At 44.2% G+C, this 12,186-nt stretch overlaps 1 protein-coding gene across 2 annotated transcripts in view; it reads right to left on the bottom strand.

Annotated features, from left to right (window-relative positions):
• Nucleotides 1-12,186, bottom strand: part of SH3PXD2B (SH3 and PX domains 2B) — a 120,861-nt gene that overhangs the window by 57,792 nt on the left and 50,883 nt on the right. For both annotated transcript variants that reach the window (XM_030825079.1, XM_030825083.1), the window contains exon 4: nucleotides 3,108-3,184. In XM_030825079.1, the coding sequence (XP_030680939.1) occupies nucleotides 3,108-3,184 (77 nt within the window). The remainder of the gene's footprint in view (nucleotides 1-3,107; nucleotides 3,185-12,186) is intronic.

The following is a 12,186-nucleotide window of genomic DNA, read 5'->3' as shown; positions in this document are numbered from 1 at the left end:
TGGGCTATAGTGTTTTGCTCTCCACCCCCTATTCATATATTAAAGTCCTAATCCCCAAGCCCCTAGAATGTGAATATATTTGGAGATAGGATCTTTAAAGAGGTAACTTAAAGTAAAATGAAGTCGCCGGGCGCGGTGGCTCACGCCTGTAATCTCAGCACTTTGGGAGGCCGAGGCGGGTGGATCACGAGGTTAGGAGATCAAGACCACGGTGAAACCCCGTCTCTACTAAAAATACAAAAAAATTAGCCGGGCGTGGTGGCGGGCGCCTGTAGTCCCAGCTACTCGGAGAGGCTGAGGCAGGAGAATGGCGTGAACCCGGGAGGCGGAGCTTGCAGTGAGCTGAGATTGCACCACTGCACTCCAGCCTGGGCGACAGAGTGAGACTCCGTCTCAAAAAAAAAAAAAAAAAAAGTAAAATGAAGTCACCAGGGATGTGCCTTAATCCAATATAACTGTGTCTTTATAGGAAGAGGAGATTACGACATAGAAAGGTACAGAAAAGACCTTGTAAAGACATAGGGAGAAGAGGCATCTCATCTATAAACCAATAAGAGAGGTTAGAAGGCCCTGCTGCCTAGACTTCCAGCCTCCGGAACTGTGAGAAACTAAATGATATTGTAACCCACCCCGTTTGTGGTATTTTGCTGTGCAGCCCTAGGAAACAAATGCAACAGGTGACTATCTCAACTGTTTGTTAAAAAGACCATCCTTTTCAGCCCGGCATGGTGGCTCATGCCTGTAATCCCAGCTCTTTGGGAGGCCAAAGTGGGTGGATCACTTGAGGTCAGGAGTCCGAGACCAGCCTGGCCAACGTATAGTGAAACCACGTCTCTACTAAAAATACAAAAAAAAAAAAAAAAAAAAAAAAAAAAAAAAAAATAGCCAGGCCTGGTGGTGGGTGCCTGTAATCCCAGCTACTCAGGATGCTGAGGCAGGAGAATCCCTTGAACCCAGGAGGCGGAGGTTGTGGTGAGCCGAGATGGTGCCACTGCACTCCAGCCTGGGCAACAGAGCGAGACTCCATCTCAAACAAACAAACAAACAAACACTATCCTTTTCCCAGTGAATTGTCTTGGCACCTTTGTGGAATATCAACTGATCAAACATTTTGTAAGATTTTATTTCTGGACTCTCAATGTTGTTCCGCTGATCTACATGCCTATTTTTGTCAGTATCATACTATCCTGATTACTGTACCTTGTAGGGAGTATTGAAAAATGGGTAATATGGCTCCTCTAATATTGTTCTTTTTCAAAAGTGTTTTGACTATTCTGGATCCTTTATATTTCCACATACACTTGAGGATTGGCTTGTCAACTTCTATAAAAAAGTCTATAGAAAAGATTTTGACAGGGATTGTATTGAATATGTAGATTCATTCTGGGAGGAGTTCCATTTTAACAATATTGAGTCTTCCAATCCACAAGTATGGAATGTCTCTCCATGAATTTAGATCTTCTTTAATTTTCATTGAAATGTTTTGTATAAATCCTGCACTTCTTTTGTTAAATTTATTTCTAAGTATTTTACTCATTTTGATGCTATTGGGAGTGGGACTGTTTTCTTAATTTCATTTCTGGATTGTTTGTTCCTAAGCTATAGAAATACAATTGCTTTCTGTATATTGAGCTTTTATCCTGATCTTACTAAACTCATTTATTTGTCCTAGCATTTTTTTGATGGCTCTCTTATGATTTTCTATATAGAGAATCGTGTCATCTGTGAGTCAAGAGTTATAGTCTTGCCAGGCGTGGTGGCTCACACCTGTAATCCCAGCACTTTGGGAGACTGAGGCGGGTGGATCATGAAGTCAGGAGATCGAGACCATCCTAGCTAACATGGTGAAACCCCGTCTCTACTAAAAAAATACAAAAAATTAGCCGGGTGTGGTGGCGGGCGCCTGTAGTCCCAGTTACTCGGGAGGCTAAGGCAGGAGAATGGCGTGAACCCAGGAGGCGGAGTTGCAGTGAGCCGAGGTCGCGCCACTGCACTCCAGCCTGGGTGACAGAGCGAGACTCCGTCTCAAAAAAAAAAAGAAGAAAAAAAGAGTTATACTCTTTCCTTCCCAATCTGGATGCCTTTTCTTTTTTTTTGGGTGCTTACACTGGCTAGTCCCCTAGTAAAATGTAGAACAGACATGTAAGGGTAAACATACTTGCTTTGTTCCTGATCTGAGGGGGAGATTGTTCACTGCTCCATTTAAAAAACATTTCTTGCTATTCCTACCCCTCTCCCATCAGAATCGCTAGTGATTTTAACTCGGAGAAACAAATACCAAAGAAAAGCTGCTAAACAAAATAAAAACGTGCTCCTTTCCTGAATATAGCCTCAAGTCAAATGAAATATAACCAAAAGGCAGGTCTCCTGTTGTTTAGGATGTTCAAGGGACAGGAAGCTGCTGCACCATCAAACAACAGGGGTTGGCTAAATAACTTTGGAAGAAAGAATGTATAATGGAATACTATGTGGTCATCAAAAGTAGGCTTAAGAGGATTTTTTGTTTTTTTGAGACAGAGTCTTGCTCTGTTGCCCAGGTGGGAGTGTAGTGGTGCCATCTCAGCTCACTGCAACCTCCACCTCCCAGGTTCAAGCGATTCTCCTGCCTCAGCCTCCCGAGTAGCTGGGACTACAGGTGTGTCCCACCACACCTGGCTAATTTTTCTATTTTTAGTACAGATGGGGCTTCAACATGTTTGGCCAGGCTGGTCTCGAACTCCTGACTTCAAGTGATCCACCTGCCTCAGCCTCCCAAAGTGCTGGGATTATAGGCGTGAGCCACTGTACCCAGTCAAGAGGATGTTTTAATAGTAGAGAAATTCTCACATAATAATTACGGCAAAAGAGAAACAGCAACAAAGTAACACATACAGAATGGTCTCAACATCATTAAGAAATGCACATAAAGAAAAGGTGGAAAGGAAATATGTAAAACCCTTAATAACTGATGCCTCTAAGTTGAATGACAATGAATGATTTTCCCCCTAATTTCTTTACATTCCTTTGAATTGCATACGTTTTTATCATTGAGCATCTTGTAGCCAGAAAAAGAAAAGAAAACAGAATACACCTACAGGGAAGACTGCGTAGGCATTTCTCAGCCTTACCTTACAGTATTCATCAATTGGTATCAGGCGTTTGACAGCCACGTCCCGGATGTGGCTTCGTCTGAAGAGAATCTTACCTGCAGAAGATGAGAGCAAAGACAGTGTTGTCAGGGAACAGGGACAAGCTCTCAGCAACCTGAGAGGGTGTGGACATGGCTGTTCCTAGGGTAGGTCTGAGTGGTGCCAAAATTCCTGGCTGCGATCAAGGTACCCCTGCTGGACTTCCGTGGGGCTTGGATAAGCCCATGCCAGGTCCCCCTAAACCCTGTTCACAGCTTTAACACAAGGGCTTGGGGGAATGGGAACCACGGAATAAGTTTTGGTGAGATAAAGGAGGCTGGAAACGACTGTGGAAGGAAGCTGCCCCTACCTGACGAAGAAAGAAGGTTGGACCCGAGCCTGTGAGGTCCTGTCCAACTCCAGGATTCTGGCTGGGTGAACAGTACAGTGGACAAGCAGACATGCCCTCAGCAATAGTTCAGTTTCCTCCCTTTTCCTCATTCATCCTCTGCCTTTTCCTCATGTTCCCTAAACCCTCATGCTCTACCATTCTGAGCCCTCCCCTCTGCCTGGATATCTCCCCATGCAACCCCACCACCATCCCTCATAGCGGTTAAGAGTTCCTGGCTCTTTCTGACTGCACACATTATTTATTTTTACAGCACTTCTGTCTTACCAGTCATGTGCTCTGCACAAATAGGAACTGACTGCATCTCAGTCCATTTTGTGACACTAATGTTCGATAAATGTATGAATGTGGCTTCCACCTGCAAAGATGACAAATCCTTCCAGTTCCTTCCCCAATTAGTGTTCATAAGAGAAGGGTTTTGAGTTCTCCTATTTCACCAAATATTAACTGAGAGTCCATGAACCGCTTCGTGACATCTGAAACTCTGGGGCATGGGGCTATGAACCACCAATATGACACATGGGTAGAGAATGTGGGTCACAGGAAAACACGGGTGTATACATGATGCCACTGAAGATCTCTGGAAATATCCAAGACATTGAGATGCCATGGGCGATGCCTGTTTAAAGCAAATCGGTGGGTTCTCAGAGAGTTTAGACAGGATATCCTCTCTTGGGGAGATGGTGGCGAAGCATAGGCACTAAAGGTTAAGACCACATGACTCACCATTCTGGATCTACCACACAGTCAGGGGTGGGGGAAATCAGAAATAAGACATAAAGGAGGGCCAAAGACATGGGAGATGGAGATAAGCACCTCTACCAAGCTTGTGCAGAGCGACCAGGGGGTATCTATGGGTAGGTCAAGGGGAAGGTGTGGGAGGACCAAACCTGCTCCAGAGAGCAGAGCATGGAGACCTACTAAGAGCTCTCTCTATTTCTGGCCCTAGGAGGTTGGTTAAAAAGAGGAATTTGGATCAAGAGCCTGGCAAGGTGAAGAGAGATTACTATTGATCTAAGATGGTTTCTGGTGAGATGGCTATCTCCACAGATCAGCTCAGGCGGGCAGGGATAGGATGGCATAGAAAAGTCTAGTAAGGGTTGGGCGTGGTGACTCATGCCTGAAATCCCAGCACTTTGGGAGGCCGAAGTGGGTGGATCACTTGAGGTCAGGAGTTTGAGTCCCACCTGGCCAATATGGCAAAACCCTGTCTCTACTACAAATACAAAAAAAAAAAAAAAAAAAAAATTCAGCCAGGTGTGGTAGCAAGTGCCTGTAGTTCCAGCTACTCAGGAGGCTAAGGGGAGAATCACTTGCATCTGGGAGGCAGAGGATGCAGTGATCCAAGATCACACCACAGCACTCCAGCCTAGGTGACAGAGTAAGTGAGACTCCGTCTTAAAAAAAAAAAAGAGGCTAGTATAGTAAGAATTTTCATATGACAGAACTGGAAGGAATGCTGAAAAACAACCCTACTGACTTTTAAAGATTTGCAATGCAAAGTGGTAAAGGAGATTTGCACCCTAAAAGACCATGTGGCTAATCCAACATTTTAAACAACTGGACAACATGCTCTGGTGCAAAAGGACACTATTTGGAAACTAGGTAGACAAGGTAAAATTAAAAAAAGAGAGAAAGCCTTTTTTTTTTTTTTTTTGCTCATTTTCACCAATTAAAAAAAAATCTAGGCTGGGTGCGGTGGCTCATGCCTGTAATCCCCACACTTTGGGAAGTCGAGGCAGGTGGGTAACCTGAGGTCAGGAATTTGAGACCAGCCTGGCCAACGTGGTAAAACCCCGTCTCTACTAAAAATACAAAAATTAGCTGGTGGCGCATGCCTGTAATCCCAGCTACTCGGGAGACTGAGGCAGGAGAATCGCTTGAACCCAGGAGATGGAGGTTGCAGTGAGCTGAGATCATGCCATTGCACTCCAGCCTGGGTGAAAAGAGCAAAACTCTGTCTCAAAAAAAAAAAAAAAAGAAAAAAAATGTAGATGAATACGTACCACAAAGTATTACAAGGGAGATAACCTTTAGGTCTGGCTGCCTGAGAGCCAGGCGGAACAGAGCCATATTTCTCTTCTTTCAAAAGCAAATAGGAGAAATATCGCTGAATTCTTTTTCTCAGCAAGGAACAGCCCTGAGAAAGAGAATGCGTTCCTAGGGGGAGGTCTCTGAAATGGCTGCTCTGGGAACGTCTGTCTTTTATGGTTGTAGATAAGGGATGAAATAAGCCCCGGTCTCCTGTTGCGCTCCCAGGCCTATTAGGATGAGGAAATTCCTGCCTCATAAATTTTGGTCAGACCATTGTCTGCTCTCAAACCCTGTCTCCTGATAAGATGTTATCAATGACAATGTGTGCCTGAAACTTCATTAGCAATTTTAATTTTGCCCTGGTCCTGTGATCTCGCCCTTCCTCCATTTGCCTTGTAATATTTTATTACCTTGTGAAGCATGTGATCTCTGTGACCCACACCCTATTCGTACACTCCCTCCCCTTTTGAAAATCACTAATAAAAACTTGCTGGTTTTGCGGCTTGCGGGGGGCATCACGGAACCTGCCGACATGTGATGTCTCCCCCAGACACCCAGCTTTAAAATTTCTCTTTTGTACTCTTTCCCTTTATTTCTCAGACCGGCCGACACTTAGGGAAACAGAAAAGAACCTACGTGAAATAACGTTGAATTATTGGGGGCAGGTTCCCCCGATATCTGGCGCCCAAAGTGGTCTTTCTTTTTTCCTAAGTGTATGTGGGAACCCGATTCCCTTTGGTAGAGATTTACTGGCACAATGAGGGGCTGAAATTAATATTCCACATAACTCTTATAGTGCTCCCAGTCAGCATATGATGGAAAACATGGGGTTTGTTCCTGGGCTCGGTCTCGGTCCAAAGCATGAAAGGATTACTAAACCCCTCCCAGTTACTGTAAAAGAAAACAAGGTGGGTTTAGGTTATCCTTTTTAGTGACAGCTGCTGCCACGCCTCCTGATCCTATCCCTTTACAATGGAAATCTGACACACCTGTTTGGATTCAGCAGTGGCCGCTCTCTAAAGAAAAACTGGAGGCTTTAACTCACAACAGTTACAACTTGGAAATGTGGAACTTTCTCTTTCCCCCTGGAATTCTTCTGTGTTTCTAGTAAAAAAGAAATCAGGCAAGTGGCGGATGGTAACAGATTTAAGGGCCATTAACACTGTAATTAAACCTATGGGGGCTGTCGAACCCAGCATGCCTGCCCCTGCTTTAATACCTAAAAGTTGGCCTCTCATAGTTATTGATCTTAAAGATTGTTTCTTTATATTCCTTTACATAAATCAGATTGTGAAAAATTTGCTTTTACTGTACCATCTATCAATAATCAGGAGCCTGCAGCTCATTATCAGTGGAAAGTACTTCCTCAGGGAATGCTAAACAGCCCTACAATATGCCAGCTTTATGTTGGACAAGTGCTTTCACCAGTTCGAGCCCAATTTCCCCAGGCCTATATTCTTCATTATTTTGATGATATTTTAATTGCTGTCCCCACTGATAAAGAATTAATTGACTGTTATCAAAGTTTGAGCCGCTGTGTTACAGAGGCTGGATTACACATCACTCAGGATAAAATTCAACAGACCACTCCTGTTCAATATTTAGGAATGGTGGTTGATAACGTATTCAACCTCAAAAAGTTCAAATTAGGAAAGATTCTTTGAAAACTTTAAATGACTTCCAAAAACTTTTGGGTAACATTAATTATTTAAGACCTACTTTAGGTAGGTCATAAATAGGTATTCCGACCTATGTGCTGTCTAACTTGTTTTCTATGCCGCGGGGAGATTCCAATCTCTGCAGTCCCAGGACTTTGACCCCTGAGGCTTCACTAGAACTGGAATTCATAGAGGAAAGAATCCAGACCACCCAGTTATCTAGAGTACAGCCATTTCAGCCTTTTCGGCTTCTGGTTTTTGCTTCATTACACTCTCCTACTGGACTAATAGTTCAACATAATGATTTAGTGGAGCGGTGTTTTCCTTCTCAGTCTGTTTATCTAGATCAAATGGCCACCTTAATTGGACAGGCTCGGTGTAGAATACTTAAAATTTCCAGATTTGATCCGAATTTAACTGAAGTTCCTTTAAATCGGCTTGAAGTTCAAGCTGCCTTTCAACATGCCGTACCATGGCAAATTCACTTGGCTGATTTTATTGGCATTATTGACAATCATTATCCAAAGAACAAATTGTTTGATTTTATAAAAATGACGTCTTGGGTGGTCCCTTGATTAACCAAAGATCAGCCCATTCCTGAGGCTCCAGCAGTGTAAATGCTGGTTATGTAGGTCCTACAAACAAGCTTATTTCTATCCCTTATACCTCTGCTCAAAAGGCTGAGTTAATTGCTATAATTACTGCCTTCCAGGATTTCCCCAAACCTTTAAATATTGTCTCTTATTCTACTTAACGTGGGAAAGAGGATATGCTTGTATTTCACCAGGAGATCATCAAAAGAAAACCACAGGGAAAAGACATCTGCGTCAGAGACTGTCCTCAGACATGGTGAGATCTGTGCCAATTCCTTAGAAGCTGGCACATCAAATCACAATGGGTCTGATTCAATCCTCCTTGATGGCAATGGAGACCCATCTAACTAATCCCACTTATCCTGATTGCCTTTCTTTTTCTCCTTACAAACCTGAAAATCTCACCATTTCTATTAGCCTGACAACATCCCTCTGTTCTTCTCTTCCTCCTTCAGCACTCAATCTCACACTGGGTTTTATTTAATTATTCTCCTCCTTATACTTTCTGTCTCACCAGTTTCCTCTCACACTGATTTACCTGCTACACAAAATTATTCTTATTGGGCTTATGTGCCTTTTCTCCACTTATTTGACCTCTCACCTGGACAGATGTTCCTGCAGAACTCTACACTAACAGTGTGTGGATGCCTGGAGTTACAGATGACCATTGCCCTGCTCATCCAGGAGAAGAAGGCATTGCATTTAATGTTACCATGGGTTATAAATATCCTCCTCTGTGCCTCGGACATGCACCTGGTTGTATCCATCTAGAAACTCAAGTCTCGGCTGCTGATCTTCCAGAGAGATCAGCTACAGAGGAACTGGGACATTTGGTCTCTGGCTTCTCCCTTTCTCCTTTAAAACAAATGAAAGGGGGAGTAATGGGAGATACCCCATACTTTCAATATAAACCTGCAGGAAAACCATGCCCTAAAAATTTTGAGGGCCCATCTAAAACTTTAATTTGGAAAGATTGTGTTAACTCACATGCAGTAATATTAAAAAATGAGTCATATGGTTTAGTAATAGACTGGGCACCAAAGGGCTATTTAAAAAACAATTGCTCCTCTGGTGGAAGGGAATGCCTGGAGGCCACTTATTTTATTTCTTATCAGGAGAACGAGAATCATCATTCTACTTAGCATAGGAGGTTCAGCTCGTTCTTTCCCTTAAAATGGGAAGATAAAGGCATTATCCCCTCGAGGCCTCATATGATACTCCCCATTCTGAGCCCAGAACACCCAGAACTTTGGAAATTGGCTATTGCCATGTCTGGACTGCAAGTATGGGAAGGGGAAACTATTCTGTCTGTTGTTCCCGCCACCGCCCCCATCTCTCAGTATCAACGCAGATCCAGACATTCTGCTTTACTTACCTCCAACCTGACTGTTCCCATACAGAGTTGTGTTGAGCCTCCTTACATGCTGTTAGTAGGAAATATCAAAATTTGGACGAGCAATCAAACTGTCCAATGCATTGTCATTTATACACTTATATTAACTCCCATTTTGACTTCAGGAACACTTGGTTCGGGCTCGAGAAGGAATCTGGATTCCGGTAACTTTGCCCAGACCTTGGGAATCCTCCCTCTCAATACATTTAATTAATGAAGTGTTACAGCAAATTCTAAAAAGATCTAAGAGATTTGTTTTCCCTTTAATCACTGTGATCATAGGCCTAATTACAGTCACTGCACTGGCCACCACTGCTGGAATGGCATTACATCAATCTATTCAAATGGCTCATTTTGTTAATGATTGGCAAGCCAATTCCACTCAAATGTGGAATTCTCAACAAGGCATTGATCAAAAATTGGCTAATCAATTTAAGACAGTCTGTTATTTGGCTTGGAGATCGGGTGGTGAGTCTCAAACATCGCATTCAAATGCAGTGTGATTGAAATACTTCGGGTTTCTGTACCACCCCGTATTCCTACAATGAGACTAATCATTCATGGGAAATGCTCAAAGGATACCTTCTAGGTAGGGAAGATAATTTATCATTGGATACAACTAAATTAAAGAAACAAATTTTTGAAGCCTCTCAAGCTCATTTATCCATTGTGCCTGGAGCTGAGGCGTTAGATCAGGTGGCAGAAAATCTTTCTGGATTAAACCCCACGACTTGGATTAAATCTATTGGGGGCTCCACTGTAGTAAATTTTAGAATTATGTTTCTCTGTTTAATCAGCTTATCTTTAGTGTGCCGGACCAGTCAAAGAATCCTGCGTCAAAACTGAGAGAACGAACAAGACTTCATCACTATGGCACATTTATATAAAAAGAAAGGGAGAGATGTTGCGGGAAGTCAGGGACCCCGAACAGAGGGACTGGCTGAAGCCATGGCAGAAGAACATAAATTGTGAAGATTTTATGGACATTTATTAGTTCCCCAAATTAATACTTTAATAATTTCTTATGCCTGTCTTTACTGCAATCTCTGAACACATAGAATAACAAATGTCCATGAAGATTTCATGGACATTTATCACTTCCCCAATCAATATTCTTCTGATTTCCTACGCCTGTCTTTACTTTAATCTCTTAATCCCATCATCTTCGTAAACTGAGGATGTATGTCGCCTCAGGACCCTGTGATGATTGCGTTAACTGCACAAATTGTTTAAACAATATGAAATCTGGGCATCTTGAAAAAAGAACAGGATAACAGCGATGTTCAGGGATCAAGGGAGATAACCATTAGGTCTGGCTGCCTGAGAGCCAGGCAGAAGAGAGCCATATTTCTCTTCTTTCGAAAGCAAACAGGAGAAATATCACTGAATTCTTTTTTTCAGCAAGGAACAGCCCTGAGAAAGAGAATGCATTCCTAGGGGGAGGTCTCTGAAATGGCTGCTCTGGGAACGTCTTGTCTTCTATGGTTGCAGATAAGGGATGAAACAAGCCCTGGTCTCCTGTAGCGCTCCCAGGCTTATTAGGATAAGGAAATTCCTGCCTCATAAATTTTGGTCAGACCGTTGTCTGCTCTCAAACCCTGTCTCCTGATAAGGTGTTATCAATGACAATGCGTGCCCAAAACTTCATTAGCAATTTTAATTTTGCCCCGGTCCTGTGATCTCGCCCTGCTTCCATTTGCCTTGTGATATTTTATTACCTTGTGAAGCATGCGATCTCTGTGACCCACACCCTAATCGTACACTCCCTCCCCTTTTGAAAATCACTAATAAAAACTTGCTGGTTTTACAGCTCAGGGGGAATCACGGAACCTGCCGACATGTGATGTCTCCCCCGGACACCAGCTTTAAAATTTCTCCCTTTTGTACTCTTTCCCTTTATTTCTCAGACCGGCTGACACTTAGGGAAAATAGAAAAGGACCCACATTGAATTATTGGGGGTGGGTTCCCCCAATAGGGGGAATTTTGGGGAATGCATTTACCTCCCGGAGCCTCAGTCTCCTTATCTGTGAAATGGGACAGCAGCCCCTAGCTCTTAGAAGCCGTCTCCATGACACCCAGCACAGGGGTGGCCCTTAGTAGGTGCTTGCAAAGGGGCAATTACTTTAGACTTTAGATGATTCATGCACTCTGCAATTCAGAGCGTACGTTCTTTCCTCAACTCCCAGCTTTCTTTTTTTTTTTTTTTTTTTTTTTTTGAGACGGAGTCTCGCTCTGTCGCCCAGGCTGGAGTGCAGTGGCGCAATCTCGGCTCACTGCAAGCTCCGCCTCCCGGGTTCACGCCATTCTCCTGCCTCAGCCTCTCCGAGTAGCTGGGACTACAGGCGCCCGCCACCGTGCCCGGCTAATTTTTTGTATTTTTTAGTAGAGACGGGGTTTCACCGTGGTCTCGATCTCCTGACCTCGTGATCCGCCCGCCTCGGCCTCCCAAAGTGCTGGGATTACAAGCGTGAGCCACCGCGCCCGGCCAACTCCCAGCTTTCTTAAACCTGCCTCCAGCGGGCCAATTTGTCATTTACCCACAGCAGAGCCTGAGTTGTGGCTCAGGCCCTGGCCGTGGGGCAGAACCATGAGGCCAGCAGTAGGCATGGGAGCCAGCACCTCCTTGGCCAGGGCCTCCCTGGTGAGGTGCCATGGGCAGCGGCCCTGGCCTGTGCCTGACATGAGGTGTTTCTGTGTGCATCTCAGGGAAGGAGGGTGAGCCCGCTGCCTTCCTGGAGTGGAAAGGGTGTTCAGAGGCGAGCACAGCCTTTGGTGGGAACGGTCGGCTTTTGTTTTCCACTGTGGAGGAAGGCCAGACTGTAATTCCTATTTTTCAGGCAGCATCCTCTGCCAAGTTGGCTTCCCCAGCTCCTGCTGGGATGGAAAACTGTGCAGGCTGCTCTCCCCTCCCCCGTCTTTGTGCTAACATGAGACTTGCTTTTGTTCTGCTGACGCGGCAGTCTTGGCAGAAAACTGACCCCTAGGAAAGGG

This window comes from Nomascus leucogenys, chromosome 2 (genome assembly GCF_006542625.1).
Source record: "Nomascus leucogenys isolate Asia chromosome 2, Asia_NLE_v1, whole genome shotgun sequence".
Classification (NCBI taxonomy): Eukaryota; Metazoa; Chordata; class Mammalia; order Primates; family Hylobatidae; genus Nomascus; species Nomascus leucogenys.
The sequence above is the reverse complement of the archived record's forward strand: the minus strand, read 5'-3'. Positions and strand labels throughout refer to the sequence as shown.